Raw genomic sequence first — 26,364 nt, forward strand, 5'->3', positions numbered from 1 at the left:
CAAATCATGGAGAATAATGCCGAAAGTTATCAGAGGAAAAGAGGCGGTTGTGGTTAGCGAAGCTAAACCAGGATCTACAAGGCAAAAATCTGGACAACATCCGAATTTGTTCCACTCATTTCTTTCCTATAGTTAAGCATACTTAATAAAATATACTCGAAGTATGCTACTTTTTGGTAAGGGATGATATCATACAGTTAAGGTTTGGCTGATTAAAGATGTTATTGCGTTACTTACTTTGGCATTCACAACACATCTGTCACTGATGACTTGATACTGCATCTCCCTCACCCATCCACACACCATCTGGTTATAGGCCTCCAAACTTTTATAAGATTTGAGGTCTGCTGTCTTCTGGGCAAGAAAACCAGGTAGTTGATATCAAGATACGCAATAGATGGAAGACTCTCCGGCTCGTCATTGATCCAAGATGAAGGAGCCAACTCGTTTGGATCTGCACACAAATAAAACCTAACTTTTCCAAATATCGTGCCCTTACCTGTGGACCAAGTCCTTCCCTGTATACCTTTGCATCTATAACGCATTTTGAGGAGCTTTTCTGTGGTTTCGGACATTGATCCATTGCAGTGGTTACCTCCGAGTGCCTCCAATATGGCCGCACATGCAGGTTACCACCCAGAACGTGACGTGACATTACCAATAAGTTTGATGTGTCACATGGCCCTCTTCCTATTGAAAAAACAAAAGTTGTATCCATGATGGCTGACTTCTGAATGGCCACCATGGTCACCACCCATCTTGAGGAGTTTGCCCCCTCACATATACTAATGTGCCACAAACAGGACTTTAATATCACCAACCATTCCCATGTTACGGTGTATCCATATAAATGGCCCACCCTGTAGATTGTACTACAAGCTGTTTTTTGAGATACATATTAGAGTAGAAGTGCATGAAGTCCAAATTGATCTGCTGTTTTTCCTTTTTGTTTTGTTTTGGATTTTTTTAGCTTTAGCTGAAAATGAGCACATATATCGGAGATAAGAGTTTGTGTGTTTGTCAGCTGTTTGTGTGGAGTTGTTCTTTATGTTCACCTCAAATCAACCTGAGTGTCATTTCTCTTTAGTTCTGATCTCAGTGCTGAGCTGCACAACAAACCAAGGTCAGTAACCTTCTTCTGTCACAGTTTAAACCTGAGAAATGCTCACTGATATGACCTGATTGGGTTCATCTTTGCAGTTCTAACAAAAATATATCAGTTTTTTTGTTTGTTTGTTTGTTTGTTTTGTTATTTTAACCCTCACAGCTCGTCTGACTGTAAGTCCCAGCAGTTCTCAGTTTTTTAAAGGAGATTTTGTGTCTCTGAGCTGTGAGGAGGACGACAGCTCTGCTGGATGGACTGTGAAAAGAAGCACAACAACAACTATGATCACTCTTTGTGGAACGGAATGGGGAACACCAGCTGGTTCTTCCTGTAACATCAGCTCCATTTCAACATCTGACAGTGGACTTTACTGGTGTGAATCCAAAAATAAAGCAAGTAACAAGATGATCTCTATCACAGTCACTGGTAAGCTGAGTGTGTGGAGTTAGTGTTGATGAAGCTGTGTGTAAATGGATGAAATGCTGTAGTTTGTCTCTGTGTTGAGGTGGATCAGTGATCCTGCAGAGTCCTGTCCTCCCTGTGATGGAGGGAGATGACGTCACTCTGCTCTGTAAAACAAAGACCACTCCCTCCAACCTCCCAGCTGCTTTCTATAAAGATGGCTCCCTCATCAGGAAGCAGCCTACAGGTCACATGACCATCCAGCATGTTTCCAGGTCTGATGAAGGCCTCTACAAGTGTGACATCAGCGCTCATGGAGAGTCTCCATCCAGCTGGATCACTGTCACAGGTGACACACTCACCTGTCTGTGTTTCTGCAGCTTTCAACATTCACAATGTGACGACAATTAATGACTGTGTTTGCTTTATTTTAGAGAGAAACACCACCACACCTCCACCTACATCCACACCTCCTCGATCACTCTCTCCTCCTGTTCTCTTTGTGTTGCCATCTGTTGGATCAGTGTGTGTTGTGGTTCTACTGGTGTTATTGGTTCTGCTGGTGAAACGATGTGTTCACAGGAAACCTGAAGGTGAGACTTTCTGATTTTCCATGTCTGAGTTTATTTGGTAGAATAAAGTTCGCATTCATGATGATCACAGTAACAACTTTCTTAAATGCAATCTCTGTTTACATATTTTAATTTATATTATTGATCATTTTGAATCATTTCAGCAGATCAAGAAAAAACTGGAGAAGATGACATCCTTACTGACATCATGTGCAGTATAATCAACATATCAAAAAATCAACAAGCGCCAATCAGAGAAATCCGAGGTAGTGGGCTCGTCTTCCAATATAGGAAGTTTTTAAGCAGGTTTCATCAGATTCGACTTGTGATTTTACACACACAGTTTCTCACATGCTGGTGACCTTGTGGCTTAAATGGCATTTCCTTTCTATTTGGTCATAGATTTTAATAAAACTGCCCAAATATCTGTTAGGAGGCATTGCCAGGAAGGCCACTGAGTGGGTAGATTTCCTTTTAGAAGGACTGTCATGCAGCTTTACAATGTGAACAAATTTATGTTTAATTAAGGAACTGGAAATGTTTGAGAATGTGTGTTTTGATCATAGTTTGGACGATGAATAACATCTCTGATTTTTTCCTCTTCAAATGTATCAGGCACACAGTTGAATATGAAGGTAGAAGAAGATTAGCACTGTTGCTGACTTTGATGATATGATTATGGGAACATTATGGAACATATGAGGGAAGTTCAGAAGTGTAAAAATGTGGACTGTTGTAACAGTAAAACAAGCAAACAAAACTTGCTAAGTGTAGTTATGAACTTGTTTCCTTTGTCTGAAAATAGGTCAGCTTAGTCAGTTCTAATTGCCTTAAGTGTCACACTGTGAGTGTTGTTCACTGTGAGCTGGACTGTGTGTTTGTGGTCTGTGGTTAACTGAAGCTAACAGCTCTGCAGTCGTCCAGCATCCTGTTTCTGATAGAAAGAAACACTTCAGCTGCAGGTGTTTCAACACAGGACTGTTCATTTTAAAATTAATTTAAAAGCATTTCCCAGTCTCTATAACGAATCTGACGTCTATAACGTTGATAATTTAGTAGTTTCTGTACCATCCTGACACGTTGAGCACATGTTGATGATTCCAGTTAACTGTAGTCTGAAGCTGCTTCTCACTGCAGTTTGTCCTAGTTTGGACAGTAATAATGGTTATACTGTGAGAAAGTGTTTGCTTTGTGCTGAGGTGAAGCAAGTCAATCTGTACTGAAGGCAGGAGCAGCTTTGTGGTCGTCCGCTTTTCTTTTTCACAGAAACGCCCCTCAGCTTCATGTGGCCAATCTTTTTTTTTTTTTCATAGCAGTGGCATTAAGATTAAAAAAAAACTATGAAATGCTGCTGTGGTTTTTTAAAGTTGTCGCTTATTCTCTTCATGATGCAAAATTAGGGTAGAAAGTTTCCCACAGCTCTGCTATAGTATAAAAGTTGTGCAGTTGTTATACCTGTTGTAATTTCACATAATTCTGATTGTTTACTTCTGCAGAGACGGATTCAGATGCAGTCTACTCAGCAGTGAAAACTAAAAATGACAGTTATGGACAAAAAACTATCAGAACAAGAAGGGCCAGGTAACTCACCCTGTTTCCAGCAATAATGCTTAGCTAAGCTTAAAAAAAAAGAAGAACAACACACGATTGAAGCTCAGAGCTCTGACCCAGTTCACACTTCAAATGCAAATGTAAATAAGAGAGGCATCAAGGTCTTGATTGAACTACAAAGCTTGTAATCATGTTTCCTGTTGGGTTTTTTTTTGTTTTTTTTAACTGTATATGTTTGTGTTCAGACTTTAAACCGGAGCCAGACGTTGTCTACTCTTCACTGAAGTTGTCAACCAGTCCAGCCACTGACGTCCAGCTGCTGGTCTCTAACTGGGCCCCACCACACGTTAAAAAAATATTTTTATTCTTTATGCTTTTGTAGAATAGAATAGAACAGAACAGAGTAGAATAGAATACAATGGAATAGAATAGAATAATCCTTTGATTGTCCCACAAAGGGAAATTTGGTTGTAACAGCAGCAAGAAAGACATTGTAGTCATTCAGTGTGTCTAATAGAGCTCTTCTATCTATCTATCTATCTATCTATCTATCTATCTATCTATCTATCTATCTATCTATCTATCTATCTATCTATCTATCTATCTATCTATCTATCTATCTATCTATCTATCTATCTATCTATCTATCTATCTATCTATCTATCTATCTATCTATCTATCTATCTACTGGAATCAGTTTATGTAGTGAGGTTTGCACCCATTAATTTATGCCCACCACAGCATCATTCAGGTTGAGGTCTAGGCGCTGATGCTCATTTATGACTCTAGTCTAGAGTATATTAATATACAGAGAAGTTTGTGATAGCCTCAATTACTTTCAGGTGACCCGTTCCCGTCACTGCAAAACAAGCCAAAAATCATCACCCCTCCACCACTGCGGACAGTACAGTATGATGTATTTGTGATGATATCCTGTGTTTGGTTTTATCCAGACATAGTGCTCTACATTGTGTCGGATATTTTCCTTGAGTAGTTCTTTGGGTTTAATAAAGAAAGTCAAATGGAAAGTTTGGCTGGTTTGGTTCTGGCTGATACACACTTGTGTTTATTGTGAAAAATAAATGAATCCCAAAATGAGTTAAACTGTAGCCACATACATAAAACAGCAGGAACTCCATTCAGTGGCTGTAAAACAAACTTCCAAAAGTAGTTAAATTTTCCCTTTACTCTGTTTATTTGGATTAAGGATTGGATATACAGAAATGTATTTGGTAGCATTTAATGCTCCTCTTCCATGGAAATGTAGTACCACACTCAGGACTTCACCATGAAGACAAAGAAGTGTTTTATTGTATGAAAACCTTCAAACCTATATGACCCAGGCTGGACTTCGTTCTGGATCACAGCACAGAGCTCCTCCTTTCAAACTTCTCAGTGAATTTACAAAGGGACATGACTCAGAGTTCAAGTCTGCTTCTACCTACTGGCAACACTGAGCATTACAGCAGGGCAGCTGCTTTGTAAATGCCAGCAATATAACCTCTTAACATCCACCAGTTGAAAACATTAATATGAATAATACAGTGTTATTGATGTCAGCTTTTCATGTAAAAACTGTGGAAGATTTTCAGTTAATTTCCACACAGCATATCTTTTTAAACTGTGGGAGAACACACAATCCCATAATAGCAGCTGAAGGAAGTTAGAACCCAGAACTTTGTAGGCTTAATGCAACAGTGCTCGCAAAAACTGCATCACAAACTCATGTAATGAGGTTGCTCTATATTGTTTCTTCTTGCTTCGATAATGTAGAAATATTACTCTTTGAAAGACGATAAAACATAGGTATTAATGTTCATATCTTTAGTCTGAAAGTGCAGTCATGAATTTAAATATCCTTCCAATAGTTACAAATTTTCTTCTCTTCCAGCTTTGGCGTACTATGATATACCAGTATACATAAAATGCAATTAGGGATCTAAATCTCTTTGACACTGCGATACGCCAAATTACAAAAGAACTGAAACTCTGTGGAAACAGGTCTTATGCAAAAGATGATTGAAATTGAGAATCCAACTAAAGCCATCTGTAAAGGATGAGACTGTGTGATTTTTATATGTGTAAAGTTCAAAGCAAAGGGCAAACTGAACAGAGATGCCATCAGGCTAAACCTTTGTGTACAAAGAGTCAAATGATGAGTCAGATGATCATGGGACCGAACAACAGGTTCTCTTATTTTAAAGCACTGAGCCATGAAAATGTCATGATGTCCAACATTTAAGAACAGTGAGGATGTTTAAACAGAAGCCTGGGTTATAAGGTCACCTGGACTCATCTGGAGGTATAAATCTCGGTGTTGCCAACATATCAATGCAAGGATGTGTGAGTTATTAAAATATTTCCAAAAAATATTTATTACAACCTGATGAGGAAGCCCTTAAACAAAGACTGCCCACAGCCTGTTTCAGGACCACTATAGACATATAAACTCCTAAAAAGTCACAAAGAATAAGGAAATTTGTGTTTGATCAGTTATATTTTGATTGTAACAATACATTGTGCCAGAGAAAATTTGACAATTTTGTGATGGTTTCAACCCACATACTCAACTCTGCTATTTAACCCACAAATCTATTTACCTTACAATTATGAGATAAGTTAAAGGGAAATAAAGAGGTAATACAACAAGCCCCACGCGCAGGGCGATCCGTGATAGCTAGCTAACTGAGATTTGCTGCGTTAATACGGTTATGATATTAACGTCCTTTTAATAAGATTAACGCTGATGGTACTAATTTAACACGGTGGACCGGTGGTTAGCACTGTTGCCGCACAGCAAGAAGGTCCTGAGTTCAATTCCAACATCAGGCCGGGGTCTTTCTGTGTGGAGTTTGCATGTTCTCCCCGTGTTTGCGTGGGTTCCCTCCGGGTACTCCGGCTTCCTCCCACCGTCCAAAGACATGCAGCTTGTGGGGATAGGTTAATTGGATAATCCAAATTGTCACTAGGTGTGAATGTGCGAATGAATGTGGGTGTGAATGGTTGTCTGTCCCTGTGTGTTGGCTCTGCGACAGACTGGCGACCTGTCCAGGGTGTACCCCGCCTCTCGCCCTATGACAGCTGGGATAGGCTCCAGCGCCCCCCGCGACCCTGGAAAGGATAAGCGGAAGCGAATGGATGGTACTAATTTTAATATTAAGTGACTCTCACTGATGATCTGCTTGTATCCATGTCAAGATTTAAAGTCAAATATCTCGCTCAAGTGGCAACATTGAAGGGTAGCATTTCAACAATCTGTGAATCATAGTGTTCCAGTCAGTCATCAGTGTGTCTCTGCACAGCTGTAATTAAAATGTGTTCAGAGGGCCTCAGTGTCTGAATGGTTCCAGTTCAGCTCCATAACAGCAGCGTCCCTCGTTCGATTCCTGTGTTTCACATCATACTCATCAGTGAGGTAAGCAAGATTTTATTTATACAGTCCCTTTAAAGGGAAATATTAAAAAGTGCTTCACAACCAAAAATACTAAAAACATGACACCCAAAAGAAAGCTTTAACCACTAACACATTATAAAATTGAATGAACCACTTAACGGTTATTTGAATTTGTTCATTAACGAAATCACAGCTCATCAACACCAGACTGAGGGAATCTTTGACACTGACATTGAGTTTATATTTTAATATAATTTAGCATAGGCATCTGTACACAAGTAAAAAAGCGAGTTACCCACCACCGCCTTTGTACCAACAGAAAAAACACAGACTCAGAGGAAGAGGGCGGGCTTTACTTGGTGTCAGTGACAGAAGTGAAAAAAAGCTCAAATGAGTGAGAAGGACGATGAAGGAAACATCTGTGCTGTGTCTGCTCTGTAAGTAGAATCTCTGTGTTTGTTTGAATTCTTGTACTTTGACTGTCTGCTCTCCTGATAACTGATGATGGAGGAGAAGACATGAAAAACAAATCAGGCTGAATTCAAGTTCAAACACCACGAGGACCAACTGCAGGTCTGAACTGACTCTTTATCTTTGCTCAGGAGTCGAGGAAACACAGCAGGCAGTGAAAAGATCAAATCATTCACTCATTATATCAACACAGCTGCACAGTGGACACATGACTTTACTGTGTAAAAGTAGTGTTTTATATATACTTAGAACATTCAATGCACACTATCAAAACAATAACTTTAAGTGTTGTTTTTTAAAATATAATCTTAGAGTCAACATAATTAGTCCGACCTGTGTGAACTGCTTTGAGTGTTTAACAATCAAATCAAATTCACCAACAAAACTTTTTGTTCTATTCAATTATTAACAAAAACAATATATAAAGATCTGTAAATTATATTCTAAAGTGGCACAACAGCACATTTGCTGAAAAAGTGGTGAGAACTTATTTTTTAAATCATCTAACAGTACACACGTCACAGTGGTGCAGTGGTTCGAGTCAGTTGTGATGTTTGGTTAACTGCTGATTTTAGGTCTGAATGTGACACAAATCTTTCTAAACAATTGGCCCAAATTTAGAGACAAAGTGCCAGGACATGTGTTATTTGAATTGGTTCCAGAGTTCATTCTGTTTGAACTAGTCAAGATAGATTCTACGTTTAGTTTTTTTGAGACCCCTAGACCCAGAAGAGTGTATTATCTGTGTTTGTCAGCTGTTTGTGTGGAGTTGTTCTTTATGTTCACCTCAAATCAACCTGAGTTTCATTTCTCTTTAGTTCTGATCTCATTGCTGAGCTGCACAACAAACCAAGGTCAGTAACCTTCTTCTGTCACAGTTTAAACCTGAGAAATGCTCACTGATATGACCTGATTGGGTTCATGTTCCACAATGGAGCTCACATATAAAACTGAAGAAAAAAATAAAATCTAATCGTTTTTCACTTTAACCCTCACAGCTCGTCTGACTGTGAGTCCCAGCAGCTCTCAGTTCTTTGAAAGAGATTTTGTGTCTCTGAGCTGTGAGGAGGACGACAGCTCTGCTGGATGGACTCTGAGGAGAAACACAGCAACAGACAACAGAGCTGAGTGTGAGGAATGGGGAACACCAGCTGGTTCTTCCTGTAACATCAGTCACATCTACTCATTAGAAAGTGGAGTTTACTGGTGTGAGTCCAGAGAGGGTCCCATCAGTAACATGGTTAACCTGACAGTCACTGGTAAGCTGAGTGTGTGGAGTTAGTGTTGATGAAGCTGTGTGTAAATGGATGAAATGCTGTAGTTTGTCTCTGTGTTGAGGTGGATCAGTGATCCTGCAGAGTCCTGTCCTCCCTGTGATGGAGGGAGATGACGTCACTCTGCTCTGTAAAACAAAGACCACTCCCTCCAACCTCCCAGCTGCTTTCTATAAAGATGGCTCCCTCATCAGGAAGCAGCCTACAGGTCACATGACCATCCAGCATGTTTCCAGGTCTGATGAAGGCCTCTACAAGTGTGACATCAGCGCTCATGGAGAGTCTCCATCCAGCTGGATCACTGTCACAGGTGACACACTCACCTGTCTGTGTTTCTGCAGCTTTCAACATTCACAATGTGACGACAACTTAATGACTGTGTTTGCTTTATTTTAGGGGAACACACCACCACACCTCCACCTACATCCACACCTCCACCTACATCCACACCTCCACCTACATCCACACCTCCACCATCACTCTCTCCTCCTGTTCTCTCTGTGTTGTCATCTGTTGGATCAGTGTGTGTTGGGGTTCTACTGGTGTTACTGGTTCTGCTGGTGAGGCGATGTGTCCACAGGAAACCTGAAGGTGAGACTCAGACTTCCTGATCTTTCATGTCTGAGTTTGTTCAGTCGAATAAAGTTCACATTCAATATGATCACAGTCAAACGTTCTAACATGTAATCTCTGTTTAGATAATTAATCTAAATGGATCATCTTAGCAGAACAAGACAAAGCTGGAGAAGATGAAGTCATCACTGACATCATGTGCAGTATAATCAACATATCAAAAAGTCAACAAGAGCCAATCAGAGAAATCCGAGGTAGTGGGCTCTTTTTTTCATCATAACAAATTTTTACGCAGATTTTATCTTTTGATTTTACACACACATTCTTTCATGTGCAGACTTCACAGCTTAAATGACATTTTCTATCTATTTGCCGTAGATTTCAATAAAACTTCCCAAATATCTGTTTAGAGGCGTTGCCAGGCAGGACACTGAGTGGTTAGATTTGCTTTTAGAAAGGCTTTAATGCAGCCTTACAATCTGAGATAATGTATTGAAAGTAGGAGTGAAGATAGTCAGGGAACTGCAAACATGTAACAATGTGGGTAAGCAAACATTTTCCTCCTCAGATTTAAATCTAAAAGTTAGTTTAATATGAAAATAAAATCAGATATAGGTTCATGAACACTTGCTTGTCATTATGATGTGTTGGGTTAAGAGGACATTCTGGATTATGTGTGATCATGTATTTTTATTTCAGTTTGTGTAAAATTGTGGATTGTTGAACAGTAAAATAAAGATTTTTATGATTTGACGCTTTCACAATAAATCGTTTATGTTTATAGATTATAAATGAATTTTATTTCTTTATGTAAAATTTGATCAGTTTTGTCAAATATAACCGTCTGTCTGTAAAGTCTCACATCCTCTAATCGCCTGAGCCAAGGTGTGAAACTGGGTGTGGGTCCCAATCAGCCAGAGTTTCAGGTGTGTTCATTGTGAAACCTGGCCCCACCTTATCATGCGAATTCCTGAGGGCAGATGGCCCAGGATGGCCCACTCACATCCTGGGCAAGCAACTTAAAGAAGTCCAGACGCTTTTCTTTGCAAGCTCCTTTGACTAAAGTCTCACACTGTACTTACTGTTGTTCACTGTGAGCTGGACTGTGTGTTTGTGGTCTGTGGTTAACTGAAGCTAACAGCTCTGCAGTCGTCCAGCATCCTGTTTCTGATAGAATGAAAACACTTCAGCTGCAGGTGTTTCAGCACAGAGCTGTTCATGTTAAACACAGGAAGGAACACGGAGACATCATTTGGAAAATGATTTCTTTAAACTCTGCTCACAGACCATCATGAATTCAAAGTGAATAATTTCATCAAGGACGTCTTTTTATAGTTTTATGATGCTAACATTTTATGATGCTAACATTTTAAATCCAGTCTTTCTCATTCTCCAAAATGAAAATTAGAATCTGGCTATAATAAAGTTTATAATTATCTTGTTCTTTATGGCATGTTGACCAGATACAGTCATCCTGCTGATGATTCTAGTTTACAGTAGTCTGAAGATAGTGAAGCCTCTCAACACAGTGTCTCTTGGTTTGGCCAGTAATAGTGTTGATGTTGTGAAGGTCTTTGCTCTGTGGTGAAGTGCATCAGTGTGCACTAAAAGCAGATGTTTGCAGCTTTGTGGTTGTCCTCTTTTCTCTTTCACAGAAACATCCTTCAGATTTATGTGGTCAGTTTCATAGCAGAGATGTTAAGATAAGAAAAGCGTGTGAAGCTCAATCTCTACACTGTGCAACATTATGAATAAAAACAACCTTTGCAATAATATGAAAGTCATACCGATTTTGTACAATGTCAAAGGTGTTTTATTTTGCAGAGAGTTACTCAGCTGCAGTCTACTCAGCAGTGAAAACTGAAGATATGAGTAATGGACGAACAGCCATCAGAGCCAGGAGGACCAGGTACAGCCGCTCTTTAACTTTAACTTTAAACAAGCTAGCTGCTCCCCCTGCTCACCATCATGCTAAGCTAAGCTAATATAATTGCATCATATCTCGAGCTCAGTCTGAACTGGGACTGTGTGTGATGCAGAGAGGTGGAGATTGTAAATAATGTAAGTAAGAGTGTAAATAAGAGAGCAAACGAGGTCTTGATTGAACTACAAAGCTTTTAATCATGTTTTCTGTTGTTTGAACTGTGTGTGTTTGTGTTCAGACTTTAAACCAGAGCCAGACGTCGTCTACTCTTCACTGAAGTAGTCCACCAGTACAACCACTGACGTCCAGCTGCTGGTCTCTAGTTGGTCTCCCCAGCACTTCAAACTAGAGGAGATCCACAAGTTAATAATATATATATTTTTAATATGTTTTTATTTAACTTGTATATGTTATTTTATCTTATCTTTTACGTGAATTTGCTCTAAAATTTCAAATGTGAACAGTAAATGTTAAAATGTTCTGGTGACTGTGGTTCAGATGGTAATTTGATTGGTAGTTTGTCAGGTGATTCTTGGGCAGGATACTGAACTTTGAGCTTCCCCCAATGCATGCATATGTGTGTGTGTGTGTGAATATTACACTATTTATCCTTGCAATAACGTATGTGTGAATGAGACTTGCAATAGAAAGTGAAAGTGCTTTGAGTGTTCCTCTTGCGTGTTTTCCTCATGTGTTTCTGTGAGTCTAAAAAGATTTAAAACGGAAACTTAAATAAACATCAAACCACACCAGACTGAATTTGTGAATTCATGTGAATCAGAACCGACTTATTTTTCGACCACATCTCCTGAACCACCAATCTCCTGTTAAACCGCTCACCATTGAACTTTGGAATTACTAATAACTTTTAAATTCTGCTGCCATCTGCTGGTAAATCTAAGTTTTACAGCAGGGCAGCTGCTTTATAAATGACAGCAGTTTAACAGCCAAACCTCCAGCAGGCGACATCAACCAACTTTGCACTATGGTTACATTTTACTCACACGCTAAAGAAGAGTTTCAGAAACTTAAATATGCCACATTTTAAATTGGTCCTTCGATGCATTATCCAGTAGGCAAGGACATAAAGGTCAAAAGCTGATGAAAAAGGGAAAACGGCATGACACGCTGGATAATGGAGGACACTGGCAAAAGTAAAACCACAGAAAAATTAATCAGGAGAGATAAAACTCAACATGGTTATCACTATTTTTTCTCTTAGTGTAGAAGTGAAAGAGGAGAAATATCCATTGCAATGCCAAAGTACTAGAGGGGACACAAGGCGAAAGCTGGTCTTTAAATCCGCTGCAGTAAAGAATTTAAGGCAAACAGGTAACAAGGTCAACAGGAGAGACTCCGCCTCTGGGCAGGGCCAAACAAGGGAACCAGACAACCTCAATCTCTTATTCACCTGCAGGAGTGGAGAGAGACAGAAACAGATATAAGGAGGGAGAAACAGCAGATGGCCATGACAAGAACAACATAGATACCTGCTATCACACTCACAGATTTTCAGCTTCCTTTATCAGATTTTAAACTCAGGGATTCTGTGATTCTTGAAAAGTGCCACCATCTTTTGGACATTTATCGCACTTTAAATGAAGAAGCAATGTCTGCTGTAACATCTGCATCTCTCTGCCTGACTTTACTGTCTGTCTGCCTCTTGTTTGTCTCTGCAGGTGAGATTGAATTTCTGATTGATAAAATAATACCTCTTTAAGAATTCTGTTCATGGTTTAAAAAAGTGTGTTTAACTGGCCTGTATGACCTGCCAGATATGCCTAAAGTTAAAGAGTTAAAGCTTAATTCCGACTGTTCCTGCTCCAGAGCAGTTTCAGCAAACACTGTGATTCACAAAGAAATGTGGCTTTCTTCCAGGAGGAGAGCTGAGTCGTTTAACAGCATTAACACTCTGTTTGCCCGAGCTTGTCCTCTCCTCCTGCTACACCTGCTTCATATCCTCATACCTACAGGTCATGTCAAAGTTCACATCAGAGCACATCTGATATCTGCTTATCTGCACAAGTTTGTGTTTTTCAAGCATAACGAGTCAGGTTGAATCAGTTCTTGCACAGCAGTCTGTCATTAGCACAAGGATGGGTGCAGTAATCAGTTGGCAAAAAAATAATCTTTCATAAAAGCTTCTCATTGGGACAAAAAAGATCTTTATTTTTGAACTAACTGCATGACCTTACCTTTCACTATTCACAGAAAAGTGTCACTGTCATTGAATTTCAAACAGCATTAGTAGCTAGAACAGATATTTAAAAATGTAAAACTTGAATTTAGTAGACTTCGCTGCAAGATTCCAGATTAATGCTCCATTATCAGTCGTTTGAGTGAAGCATAAATTGCTGTTCTGAGCTTTACTGCCTACCTTTGCAAGCGAGATTCATTAGGATTCCCTTGCAAAGCTAGGCCATTTGGATGGAGGTCATCAACTTTTCTTCTTGATCAGGCCCAGTGAGCACTCACTTTTCACATAAAAAAGAGAGTTGTTGGACTCATCATTTCACTCTTCTTCCACATACAATGGATGTGACCCCAAACACAGAAATGGATGGTTGACCACTTAGTGCTGTGCACCAGTGCATAGTAGACCTCCTCTGAAACTTGATATTTGAAATATGACACAACATTAAAAGCTGATTTCAAATCTAAAACTATCCCATTGGCTGATCAACATGGGTAAGGGAATTATATTAGTTGGTAGCCTGATTGAAGAGAAATGTATTTAAATGAATGTGCCCCTTGTGTTTGTCTGAAGCAATTTACAGTAAAAAGCTCACTTATCTCGCAGTAGCTCCTAACTGTGTAGTGTGTTACGTTTCGGTGTTGTCAGTGTTTTGTTTTTGCGTGACTGTTATGTGTTTCCTGTTTTACTTTGAAAGTCTGTGTTATCTTAGTCTTTTCAGTTTACATTTTTCCCTGTCTCGTCAGTTCTAATTTGCCCCAGCTGTGTTTCCCTCCTGTGGTCCATTCCCTGATTGCTCCTTCTATGTATTTAAGCCTTGTGTTTCAGTATGTCGTGGTCGCGATCTTCCCCCCCGTTGTAAATAGTTTGACGTTTTGTGTTTTGATGTAAATAAATATCGTATTTTGCTTTGAAGACATAGTTTTCGATACTTTCGTTTTGGGATTTTTGGTGGTGAGCTTTAGTGGGGTTTTTTTGTGTGTGTTTTTTTTTCTTTATTTTTACTTTTTTTCGTGTTGCACTCCGGTTGCCTAGGCCGGGGTGTAACATATGGGGGCTCGTCCAATCGCTGGAGGGTCCGAGGAGGGACAGCTTCGGCCTTCTGTCTTCGCTGGTGGGTCCGGGGACCGCTTCAGCCTTCGTCTGTCTTCGCTGGAGGGCCCGGGGACCGCTTCGGCCGTCTGTCTTCGCTGGAGGGTCCGGGGGGGCCGCTTCAGCCGTTCGCCGTTGCTGGAGGGTCCGAGGGAGGGCCGCTTCGGCCTCCGTCTGTCCTCGCTGGAGGGTCCGAGGGAGGGACCGCTTCAGCCGTCTGTCTTCGCTGGAGGGCCCGGGGGCCGCTTCAGCCGTTCGCCGTTGCTGGAGGGTCCGAGGGAGGGACCGCTTCGGCCTCCGTCTGTTTTCGCTGGACGGCCCGGGGACCGCTCCAGCCTTCATCCGCCTTCGTTGGAGGGTCCGTGGGACCACTCCAGCCTTCGTCGTCTGCTGGAGGGTCAGGGGGACCGCTCCGGCCTCCATCAGTTTCATCTGCCTCCGCTGGAGGGTCCGTGGGACCGCTTCAGACTTCATTTGCCTTCGCTGGGGGGTCCGAGGGACCGCCTCAGCCTTCGTCGTCTGCTGGAGGGTCCGTGGGACCGCTCCAGCCTTCATCCGCCTTCGCTGGAGGATCCGAGGGACCGCTCCAGCCTTCTGCAGCTGGTGGGCTGCGTGTCCGTGTGTGCAGCTGGTGGGCTGCGTGTCCGTGTGTGCAGCTGGTGGGCTGCTCGTCTGCCTTCGCTGGAGGGTCCGTGGGACCGCTCCAGCCTTCATCCGCCTTCGCTGGAGGGTCCGTGGGACCGCCCCGGCCTTCATCCGCCTTCGCTGGAGGGTCCGTGGGACCGCTCCAGCCTCCACCAGCCTTCATCCGCTTTTGATCAAACATTTCACTTGGGGTTACATGTTTGATTTTTGGGTAGGGGGAAATGTTACGTTTCGGTGTTGTCAGTGTTTTGTTTTTGCGTGACTGTTATGGGTTTCCTGTTTTACTTTGAAAGTCTGTGTTATCTTAGTCTTTTCAGTTTACATTTTTCCCTGTCTCGTCAGTTCTAATTTGCCCCAGCTGTGTTTCCCTCCTGTGGTCCATTCCCTGATTGCTCCTTCTATGTATTTAAGCCTTGTGTTTCAGTATGTCGTGGTCGCGATCTTCCCCCCCGTTGTAAATAGTTTGACGTTTTGTGTTTTGATGTAAATAAATATCGTATTTTGCTTTGAAGAAATAGTTTTCGATACTTTCGTTTTGGGATTTTTGGTGGTGAGCTTTAGTGGGGTTTTTTTGTGTGTGTTTTTTTTTTCTTTATTTTTACTTTTTTTCGTGTTGCACTCCGGTTGCCTAGGCCGGGGTGTAACAAGTGACTGGTTTTACTTGCATCTCTTTAACCACTCTGTTGTTTCCTCTTTCAGACCAGAAAATCATCATAGCTGTGCCGGGACAGACGGTCACTCTGCCATGTCGAGCTCCAAACAGCGGCAACCCCATCATAGCTGCAGAGTGGAGCAGAGCTGACCTGGAGCAAGAATATGTCCTTTTTTACCGGGACGATAAGCTTGATACAGAAGAGCAGCATCCGTCTTTTAAGAACCGGGTGGATCTGCAGGACAGACAGATGAAGGATGGAGACATGTCTCTGATTCTGAAGGATGTGACGACTGATGACTCGGGAGCATACAAGTGTTACGTGGTCCAGAGAGGAGCGAACCGCAGGAAGAGCCAGTCTGGATAGTGACCCCATCAGCACCACCTACCTGACTGTTGTTCCTCCAAGTGAGTTGGTAGAGTTTAGTTTATTAGTAGAGTTGAAGCTGCTTCCTGGTTGTTGATGTCTGAAGTTTTTTGAGTTAAACATGTAGCAGAGGTCCAAAGCTTGGATCTTTGTGCCTTGTATTTCCTACTGGCTGCAGCCTGTAGAACATAAGTGGACAAACATATGTTCTTCTTAGATGGCCACAGTAACTTAGACAAAGTTGGTAAAGGGCTACATGTTGAAGAACTAGTTAAAAATAAACATGATACTTTTTTTTTTTTTGGCTGCTATAGTGATCAGTTAGACCTTTAACCTCTCTGCTCTGTGTTGTTTTGTCTTTCAGGCCAGAAAAACATCACAGCTGAGTCTGGACAGAACGTCACTCTGACATGTCGAGCGCCAAACACTGTCCTCATACCAGGTGTAGAGTGGAGCAGACGTGACTTGAAGGCACAATATGTGCTTTGGTACTGGGAAAAACAATTTGTTCCATATTACCAGCATCCATCTTTTAAGAACCGGGTGGATCTGCAGGACAGACAGATGAAGGATGGAGGCGTGTCTTTGATTCTGAAGGATGTTACGACTGCTGATGGGGGAACATATGAGTGTTGTGTCGTCCATGAAGTAAGAGAAGGTAGAAAGTTGGCCATTTTAAAGACTGAGCCCATCAGCGTCATCCACCTAAAGGTTATTTCACCAGGTATGTCAGTGGAATTCATTTTGGCTTTGGACGCATTCAGTTATTGTCAGAGTTGTTTGGCTGTGAACTGATAACTCAAAATGCATAAAAAGATGTTGCCTGTGATCAGAGGTGAAGCTTGTGTATACCTGACACCTCACACCTATTTCTCACCTGCAGGTCAGCCAGGAGGACACGGAGAGGATGGGGCTGTTGGACTAACAGTTGTTATTGTGCTTTCTATTGCTCTTTTTGCAACTATAATATACTACATAAAAATGATAGAAAATACAGAAGGAGAAAAAAACAGCACTTCCCAGACGAGCAGCAAGCTGAAACGCTCCACTCGTGTCACTCGTCCCACCTTTCGTAGCAAAAAGACAGATGCTTCCAAGACAGATGTGAGTTCACAGTGACGGGAATCCAGCAGACAGTAGTCAGCTGTAAATGTCTAACTTATCTTGAGTTTGTTTTTTCCATCTTTGGAGTTTTTCTGGTTCGGATTGGTGGCGTTTGGGAGTGGGTACGTCTAGTCTGCAAATAGTTAGAAATCAACCATCATAATAATAAGTTAAAATGACAGTTTTCATCGTTTTCCTTTGGGGGACACGGAAATGTCTTTGGAGCGCCTAAATGTTTTTCTATGGAGGAAAAGAGTTGTGTTTGTGAAGATCATGAGAACATTTCTGTAGTGAAGTTACCTGTTTTATCAACTTTCTTCATCAGTTTTGATGCATTTTTTTGTGCCTTTCCCCAGTTTATATTGATTGTGTTATTTTATTATTAATAAAGTGTGAACATGTGCTAATGTTGAGTGTGATTTCATAAGTCCTGCTGTGAGGTTTTTGACTGTCTGTGAAGATGCTGGCTCACAATGAAAACTACACTCGTCACTCATTGTAAAAAAAATTATTTATTTAGGATTACTTATATATTATATTATGTGATATATTTATTACTCTCATTTCTTTCAGATCACAAAACCATGAACAGAAAAAAAACCTGTGATAAGAGCCTGGATGAAGGGGCAAAGTCAGCACTTTTCAGTTGCAGTGAAAATAAAACAAACAAACAAAAAGAAAAATTGAAAAAAAGAAAAACCCACCAATGATAAAATCTACCTCTGTTACCTTTCTGGCACTTAGGCAGTTAGACATTATTTAGATTCCTACAGTTTACAATCTTGAGATCAAGGTTTAAAGCAGAAAAAAATGATGCAAGTATTTCCATCACAGTCGGATTAAAATCTGTTCACTGTAAAAAAAAAAACAAAAAAAGTAAGTATTTGGGGAGGTGAACCTGAACCACTCATACTAGGTCAGTTCTGATAGATCAGAGAGTTACTGGATCTTATCTGACATCTGTTTCTGCCTGGTTACAGTTGATGAGTAAGAGACAAAGAAAGGTGTTTTGCCGTTTTTTTTTTGTCAAACTTGTTTTGTGGACTCCCGCATGAAAATACTGCTTAAAACAATTAAAGGAGCACTTTAAAAATAGATCAGACGTCAAAGCTCATGCTAGACAGGTATATGATATGGAGTGGGTAGCGTGTTAAAAGGGATGCCACATAGTTTCATGGAAATGAAACTTATCTAGTAGACTGAACTTAAAGAAACATCAAACATCAAGGTGAAAGGATTATGTGGAAGGCTGGTCCATTTTTCAGTAACTCATACTGGTGCTCAGTTTGGATGGCTCCCATGTGCTTGTATGTCTACCTGACAACATCAGGTCATGCTAATGATGGATGGTGTCTCCTCCGAGACCTGGAATAAGGCATCACTGAGCTCCTTGACCATCTGAGGTGGACCGAAAATTTAATGTCACCGAGGTGTTCAATTGGATTTTGAACCGGTCAGTGGCATCAATTTCTTCAGCCTTCAGGAACTGCCTGCATACTCTTGCCACATAGCACTGGGAATTATTGTGCACCAGGAGGAACCCAGGATCCAGGATATGCCAGACCATCACTGACCAACAACCAACTGCCAACCTGTGTAGGGTCCAGGTATAGACTCGTGCTACCAGCAATGACACTGACCCCAGCCAAATGAAAAACTAGTAAAAAAAAAAATCAGAAAAGATGAGGGGGGTTGAGTTGCCTGATTGTTGCTAAACTCTGATTTAAAAAAAGACTGTATCCGTTTTTAAAGTTTAGTATTTTCCCATCTGTCCATGAAATGTTAAGTGGTGAAAAAGAAAAAAGAAATTCTTTGTGGCACAATATTATCAGGATCAATAAAAATAAAATATGCATATCAGTGTCACTCCACAGTGAACTGATCATTAAAAATATTATAGAATATATTTTAAATTGTCCCACCGGGAGGAGGCCCCGGGGAAGACCCAGGACACGCTGGAGAGATTATATCTCTCGGCTGGCCTGGGAACGCCTTGGTATTCCCCCGGATAAGCTGGAGGAGGTGGCTGGGGAGAGGGAGGTCTGGGCCTCTTTGCTTAGGCTGCTGCCCCCGCGACCCGGCCTCGGATAAGCGGTTGAAAATGGATGGATGGATGGATATTTTAAAATAACTTTCATGTTTCTTGTAGCAGAAATATGTCGCTCTGCTGTAATACACCAAGATTACCAACAGATGGCGGAAGACTTTAAATGTGAATCTGCATCACTAGCCTCAGTGGGAGTTTACAGAGTGTGTGGGCTTTGTGCTGACTCAGGAAAAAGGAAAACACGATTTAAAAAATATCTTCAGGCTCAGTTTGAGTCACAAGCTGATGAGTTTTTGAAGCTTGTCAGACACCGAATCATCTCAGCTCTCTGTGTTCATGTTAAACTACTGAGTGAATCTCCGTGGAGGAGGGGCATTTAAAATACAAACATCCAAACAGCGATCTCTAAACTGATAGCCATAGTTTTACTCTGCTTCCTGTTACACCACATGACTGGAATTAGTGCAACTGTCAAATATAATGAAATTATAAATCTAAGCTAACATGTTCAAGTGGTTACTTTCTTTTTTTATGAAATAAAAGTCAAAATTATGACTTTTTAGTCACATAAAACTAGATCGTGATCATGAAATTAATTTAAATCAAGCAATTAGCTAAAGGTTGAAAAATCTGCCATCTTAGTTTGTTTGTGTTGGTTAGTTTCTAAGTGACACACACAGTTTCTGTGCAGTTTACATAACACACAATGACAGGATTACACAAAGGCTTTCCTAAACTCACTTCACTGAGTTCACTGACTATAGTGCCAACACTCAGGACTTACTCCAGAACTTTCACATTACAAATCTTACACCTTCCTTCATTAATGAGCTTTTAATGTGAAAGTACCCCAGCAAAAAGCAGCATGTTTAATAGAAATGTCTGTACAGTGGTGACTCTGTCGTTGTTCTGATGAATCAGAGTTGTAAATATGAGCCTGTGTGTGTATCTGTGTTCCTGTTGTAAACAAGAAATGTGCAGGTAATGAGTCAGCTGCTACATCTTGACACACCAATCTTCTATTCTAGGTCAGGTTTTGTTTATTAAGGAACACACCCAGCTCTTACTTCTAGTTCCCCACCCAAACACAACACTGGATCCGGCCCTGACTCCTGCTCATGTTGCTGAAACACTTCTTGATCATTTTAAGGAACAGTTCAAACTTTCACGAAACAGATTATAACAAACTGAGAAGTGCTGAGAGTCACAGCCAGGTGAGCTGTAAGGGTTACAATGAAAAACTGATGGCCTGTCATGCTTCTGTCTTCAACTGTCACTCAAAGATTCAAAGAATGCAGGGGAATCTCTGCATACCAGGAAGAAGCTGAAAAACAGGATCTCAGGGCTCAGCTCTGAAACACTTCCATCACTCTGACTCCACCTTTCTCAGAATCCATTCATAGAGAGCAGCTGAAGGCATCCACCCACCCGCATACACCTGGTAAAACTCTCAGTTCCTTTCACTTTATTTGATAAGTTGTAGTTTACTGAGGTTTTTATCTCTGGAAATATTCACATCATTCTAGGTCATCTGTGTGAAATGCCTGCTGTAGCGTCTGTGTCTCTCTGCTGGACTTTACTGTCTGTCTGCCTCCTACTCGTCTCTGCAGGTGAGATTAAACTCATTTTATACCAAACAGGATTCCCTCATGTTTTGAACAGCCTCTGTTTCTGGACTCTCCTAAATCATGTTGTATTAGGGCAGTGAAACACATCTGGAATGGGGTTTTGTTGCTGTGTATCTATTGCTTTCAATATATTTGTTTCTAAGATCCAGTACAGTTTTACTGTTATGTTTATGTGCACAGTTAAAAGACAGCATTTTTATAATGCAAATATCTTTGGTTCTTTTTTCTTGTTTAGATGTATTATATTGTTTTAGTACTGCGTCATCACAATACATCAGTTGGTGTATGTTCTGACTGCATGAGTAAAGTAGCTCCTCTATTTTATTCTATTTAGCTAAGGTTAAGGACCAGTCAGATCTCAGCTGGACATAGAATCAAACCTAAATCAAAAATGATTTAAGGTCTTTTTTCAAGAACAGATAACCAGCAGATGAGGATCCAGGAACATAGATAATAAAAACTCTACCTGCTACACTCGGTTTTTATCTGACTCTCGCGGCCTCTTTTTTTAATTTCCTCATACCTGAGATTGTTTTTCCATACCGTGACATACCACTGCATACATACCAACCTCGTCTAGTCACAGAAGGTATGCCGTGTCACATCTTATAGACCTCATTGTACCATATCACCCTATTAGAGCACTTCGCTCTCGCTCTGCAGGCCTACTTGTTGTTCCTAGAGTATTTAAAAGTAGAATGGGAGGCAGAGCCTTCAGTTTTCAGGCCCCTCTTCTGTGGAACCAGCTTCCAGTTTGGATTCAGGAGACAGACACTATCTCTACTTTTAAGATTAGGCTTAAAACTTTCCTATGGATCACTCATTGTTTCTTCTTCACTCAATATGTCTGTGAAGCATCTCAGTCATCCAGGTCATGGTAATCTAAGGAGCTTAGAAAGAAAAGCGACTGGACCTCTTTGCGTTTCTTGAAGACGTTTCCCCTCTCATCTGAGAAACTTCTTCTCAAACATCTTCAAAATCTCAAAGAAGTCCTTTCACTTTCTTTCCAATCTCCTTACTTCATTTACTATGTGTTTGTACACCTCTCTGCATTTAAGCATTTGTTACTATTAATCTCTGGCTCTCTTCTGTAGCATGTCTTTTGTCCTGTCCTTCTCCCCTCAACTCAAATTAGCCGCACCTCCCTGAGCCTGCTTCTGCTAGAGGTTTCCCCAAGTTAAAAGGGAGTTTTTCTTTCCCACTGTTGCCAAAGCGCTTGCTCACAGGGTGGTCGTCTGATTGTTAGAGTTTCTGTATTATTAAAGTATCTTTAACTTACAATATAAAGTCCCATGAGGTGACTGTTGTTGGAATTTTTGGCTATAAAGATGAAATTAAATCAAATTGAAATGAACTGGATTAAAATAGAGCCACCTCTGTGCCAATGAAAACTGGAACTTTAAGTTCAAAACAGTGCATTAACTCATGAATTTCAGTTCCTTGTACAGCCCCCTGAGCTCTCTGCTCTGGTCTCTGTCTCACTGGATGCTGTTTTAGTTACTTTAACATCTCGGCTATGTGTTGTTTCCTTTTTCAGACCAGAAAAACATCACAGCTGAGTCTGGACAGGACATCACTCTACCATGTCAAGCTCCAAACAACAAAACCATCAAAGGCGTTGAGTGGATCCAACCTGAACTGGTGCAAGAACGTGTCCTTTTTCACTGGGATGAAAAAGTTATTCCAAGCAACCAGGATCCATCGTTTAAGAACCGGGTGGATCTGCAGGACAGACAGATGAAGGATGGAGACGTGTCTTTGATTCTGAAGGATGTGACGGTTAATGACACTGGAACATACGAGTGTCGTGTCCTTGTGAGGGGAGGGAACCGCAGGAAGAGAGCTAATCTGGGTGGTGAACCCATCAGCATCATCTACCTTCATGTTGTTGATCCTCCAGGTGAGTGAGTAGAGTTGAGTGTGTGTGATCAGAGGTGAAGCTGCTTCCTGGTTGTTGATGTTTGTTTCTAAAGATGTTGTTGATGAGACTTTGTAGAAAGCAGCTGGTCTGAGTGATGTGATCAGAGTGCAGTAGATAATGTCTGACAGCAGTTTGATTCTGTTCTGTTCTTCACTCATCACCTACCTGACAGCTGACACCTCACACCTGTTTCTCACCTGCAGGTCAGACAGGAGGACACACAAAGGATAGAGGGAAGATGGTTGGAGGTGTTGCTCTGCAAGTTTTTGTTGTACTTCTTGTTGTTGTTAGCTTTGTGATTTTACTAGAATACAAAAAAAGACGAAAGCGCCAAAAGCGACCACGTCGTTTTTGAACAGCAGATTCAGTAATGTTAAAACCATCTAATCCAAGGATGTGAATCTTATATTTAAATGTACACAGTTTCCCCACTAGGGGGAGCCAAGGAATTATAATCAACACAACTGGAAGAATGCATAGGAACAAGAGGCAAAAGGAAGGACTGAAGCCAAAGACAGACACATGTAAAACTAAATGAGGACGTGGAAACATAAACATGATACAGAAACCAAAAAGTAACGACTGTGGCTTGAACACGTAACTTCCAGAACCAGAACTTAGAATATAATGGAAAAAAGGTACAAACTCAAAAAACAGAGTCAGGAACTGTGACAATTACTGTCACAGTTGTTTCCTATTCTTCTCAACAATTTTATTAACATTTTTCGCCCACATTCCTGTTTTATTTCCATGTGGGTTAAGTTGTTATGTAGACCAAGGTCATTTAAATGAATGAAGATGAGCTAAATCCTCTGCTCTGTTTGGTGATTGTTTTAAAGCTTAGTGTGAATGTTTTTGTGGGTTTTTATTTGCTGTGTTTGTCATGTACTTTTGTTTTTGTTTGTATTTTATTTATTGTTTTATACAATAAAATGTTTTACTGTGAGAAGTTTGACTTTCGACAGTGAACAAAGTGAAACAGTGGTGAGAACGAGCACAGAGTTCTTTGCAATTTGAGTCATCCTTTATCATGTACCAGTTTGAAGTTTAAGCTTCATGGTATCATTGCAGTGCGGTGTGCTTGCTGTTACTATGTACCTACAGTGTTGATTTAATGCAGAAGCACAAGTTTTACGTTGTGGGGTGAAGTCTTTATGTGCTACTGGAGAGCAATAATGGTGGCAGGTGGTTTTTAAATCTCTCTGTCAGCCACATCTGCATCTAATCTTGCTGCAACACAGAAGACTTACAGCAACTGGTACAAGTGAAACAGATGCAGCTCAACTGTTAAAACTAATGAGATGTCGGGTTCACATGAAGTTGAGGCAATCAGATTTGCTTTGAGTTAAAGCTGTCCGTCAAAGCCAAAGGTGGGAAAAGAAAAGGATGAAAACTTTTCTATTGTTGCTTTGATGCACATAGTCAGCCTCCTGAAGCCCATTTACAAAGACTGTGAACCACTGAAATATGGATATATAAATGTGACTGACTCTGACTTACTTTTGAAGTTGAACTTTTGAAGTTTTAAATAGTCCTTTTGAGTTATGGAGAACGATCTTTGCTCTGGGTTCTGATGACTTTTTTTGTTGTTGTTGTCGGTTAAAGTCAGCAGCTTTATTTTGAACATAAAACAAACATAAGACAAAATGACACAGGCTATGCAGAAACTACAAACTCACTAACAGTGAGAACGTGTTGGCTAAGGAGGAACCCCTTAAACGCACAAGGCAGACAGCATGAAGGGAACACGACAAAGATAGACACGAGGAGACACCTGGGAATAAGATAAGAGATAAGATAAGATAGAACTTTATTAATCCCTCGGGTGGGTTCCTCTGGGAAATTCGATTTCCAAAAAAGCACAGCACCGACAGAAGTTACAGAGTTACAGAATATTATATATATATATATACACACACACACACACACACACACACACACACACTCACACACACACACACACACATATATATAAATACAGAGACAATATAAATAAAATATACGAAGGGGATAAATAGAATAAATAGGAATAAAAAATAAAAATAAAAATAAAAATAAAAATAGAATAGACGAGGAGTGAGGGAATATCAAAATAAAACAGGTATAACTCTGGCTGTTTTATTTCTGGTTTCCTGCCTCATCATGGACTTCATGGATTTCAGCTAAAAAAAAAAAAAAAAAAAGTTACTCTGAAGGTTGCAGTTGTTACATTTTTCAGAGTAAGTTAGTAAGGGTTCTTAAAATATGTGTGCTGGTCAAAGGGTTTTTCTGATATCCACTCCTTAGGATGTGCCACTTTATGACTAAAGGTAATCGGACTGAATGCAGGCTGCTGCTGGACACAGAAGGGTGACATCATTTCCATTTGTCACTTGCATCTGTACTGTAAAAAAAACAAAGAAATTAAATCCAGTTCCAAAATAATGGGAATAAAATAAAAATAAAATAATCAGATCGTTGGCTGATCTGGGGATCTGACGATCAAAATTAGCTAATAATCTTGAGTGAGTTAAATCATGTCTTTCATTGTGCACGGTTTCAGTGTGAGCTTTATTTGTTCTCTGTGAGACTTTGTACTTGTTTGTGTTCATTACTGATAACATTTCAACAATTATTAGTGTGCTGTGACCTTTTTGGCCATCTTTAGAAACTGACTCATCGTGTCATTTTTTTCCAATGAAATGTTTTCCTGTGAGAAGTTTGATTTTTAGCTGTGAACTGAAACAGAGAAAAGAATATGAACAGACTCACATGTGCTTGGAGTTATCCTGCATCACTGTAACAGTTTGAAGTTTAAGCTTCATGATACTGTGGAAATACACTATGTTTGCAGTTACTATGTGCCTCCAGTGTTGACTTAATGCTGAAGCATAAAAGTTGTTTTGCTATGGGATGTAGTGTTTATCTACCAAGTGTGACTGGAATACAATAATTATGGTTACAGGGTGCAGCTGAGTTGTAACTGGAAAATACTAACTGGGAGGTTCCTGCAGTCAGCTATGACTGAGCTCATGATCAGATCTTAAAGTATTTTGTCTCATCTTCATCTCAGCAAGTCATCAGCCAGGTCTAACGTGACTTACAGCTGCTGTCAGGACCAGATGTGACTCAAATGTGGTGGTCAGAGGGCCCGGTGGCGCCAGTGTCCAGCAGCCTCGCCTCTGTCAGTGCGCCCCAGGGCAACTGTGGCTACAATGTAGCTTGCCATCGCCAGTGTGTGAATGTGTGTGTGAATGGGTGAATGACTGAATGTAGTGTGAAGCGCTTTGGGGTCCTTAGGGACTAGAAAAGCGCTATACAAATGCAGGCCATTTACCATTTAAATGTTACGTTCATCACATCAGACGGCTCACATGAGTTATTGTTGACAAAGGGAAAAAGCTGGAAAAAAGAAGGAAGATACATTTCCTCATGTTGCTCTGACACACACACACACACACTCAGGCTT

General features: G+C 40.6%; 5 protein-coding genes across 5 annotated transcripts in view; 4 read left to right on the top strand and 1 right to left on the bottom strand.

The window, feature by feature from the left end:
• LOC147334189 (coxsackievirus and adenovirus receptor homolog) overlaps positions 1 to 26,364 on the bottom strand; it is a 261,856-nt gene that overhangs the window by 214,244 nt on the left and 21,248 nt on the right. The gene's annotated exons all lie outside the window — the stretch shown is intronic.
• LOC147334201 (sialoadhesin-like) lies at positions 164 to 3,664 on the top strand. The gene is made up of 6 exons (XM_086287745.1): positions 164 to 176; positions 1,268 to 1,531; positions 1,611 to 1,856; positions 1,942 to 2,100; positions 2,244 to 2,345; positions 3,576 to 3,664. The coding sequence occupies exons 1-6, from the start codon at positions 164 to 166 to the stop codon at positions 3,662 to 3,664; spliced, it is 873 nt and encodes a 290-aa protein (XP_086143871.1).
• Positions 7,431 to 9,380, top strand: LOC147334202 (Fc receptor-like protein 5). Its single transcript, XM_086286684.1, has 5 exons — positions 7,431 to 7,461; positions 8,314 to 8,349; positions 8,494 to 8,754; positions 8,834 to 9,079; positions 9,166 to 9,380. Exons 1-5 carry the CDS (start codon positions 7,431 to 7,433, stop codon positions 9,378 to 9,380), a joined length of 789 nt encoding a protein of 262 aa, XP_086142810.1.
• Positions 12,772 to 17,601, top strand: LOC147334203 (butyrophilin subfamily 2 member A1-like). The gene is made up of 4 exons (XM_086286827.1): positions 12,772 to 12,945; positions 15,897 to 16,078; positions 16,754 to 16,940; positions 17,100 to 17,601. Exons 1-4 carry the CDS (start codon positions 12,876 to 12,878, stop codon positions 17,333 to 17,335), a joined length of 675 nt encoding a protein of 224 aa, XP_086142953.1. The 5' UTR covers positions 12,772 to 12,875; the 3' UTR covers positions 17,336 to 17,601.
• Positions 20,791 to 24,380, top strand: LOC147334204 (coxsackievirus and adenovirus receptor homolog). Its single transcript, XM_086286830.1, has 3 exons — positions 20,791 to 20,977; positions 22,533 to 22,895; positions 23,120 to 24,380. The coding sequence occupies exons 1-3, from the start codon at positions 20,908 to 20,910 to the stop codon at positions 23,269 to 23,271; spliced, it is 585 nt and encodes a 194-aa protein (XP_086142956.1). The 5' UTR covers positions 20,791 to 20,907; the 3' UTR covers positions 23,272 to 24,380.

The sequence above is a fragment of the Aulonocara sp. 'chitande type north' Nkhata Bay genome, linkage group LG3, assembly GCF_057382095.1.
Source record: "Aulonocara sp. 'chitande type north' Nkhata Bay isolate Kocher_YH1m ecotype deep benthic linkage group LG3, A_spYH_male_GT1.1, whole genome shotgun sequence".
NCBI lineage: Eukaryota > Metazoa > Chordata > Actinopteri > Cichliformes > Cichlidae > Aulonocara > Aulonocara sp. 'chitande type north' Nkhata Bay.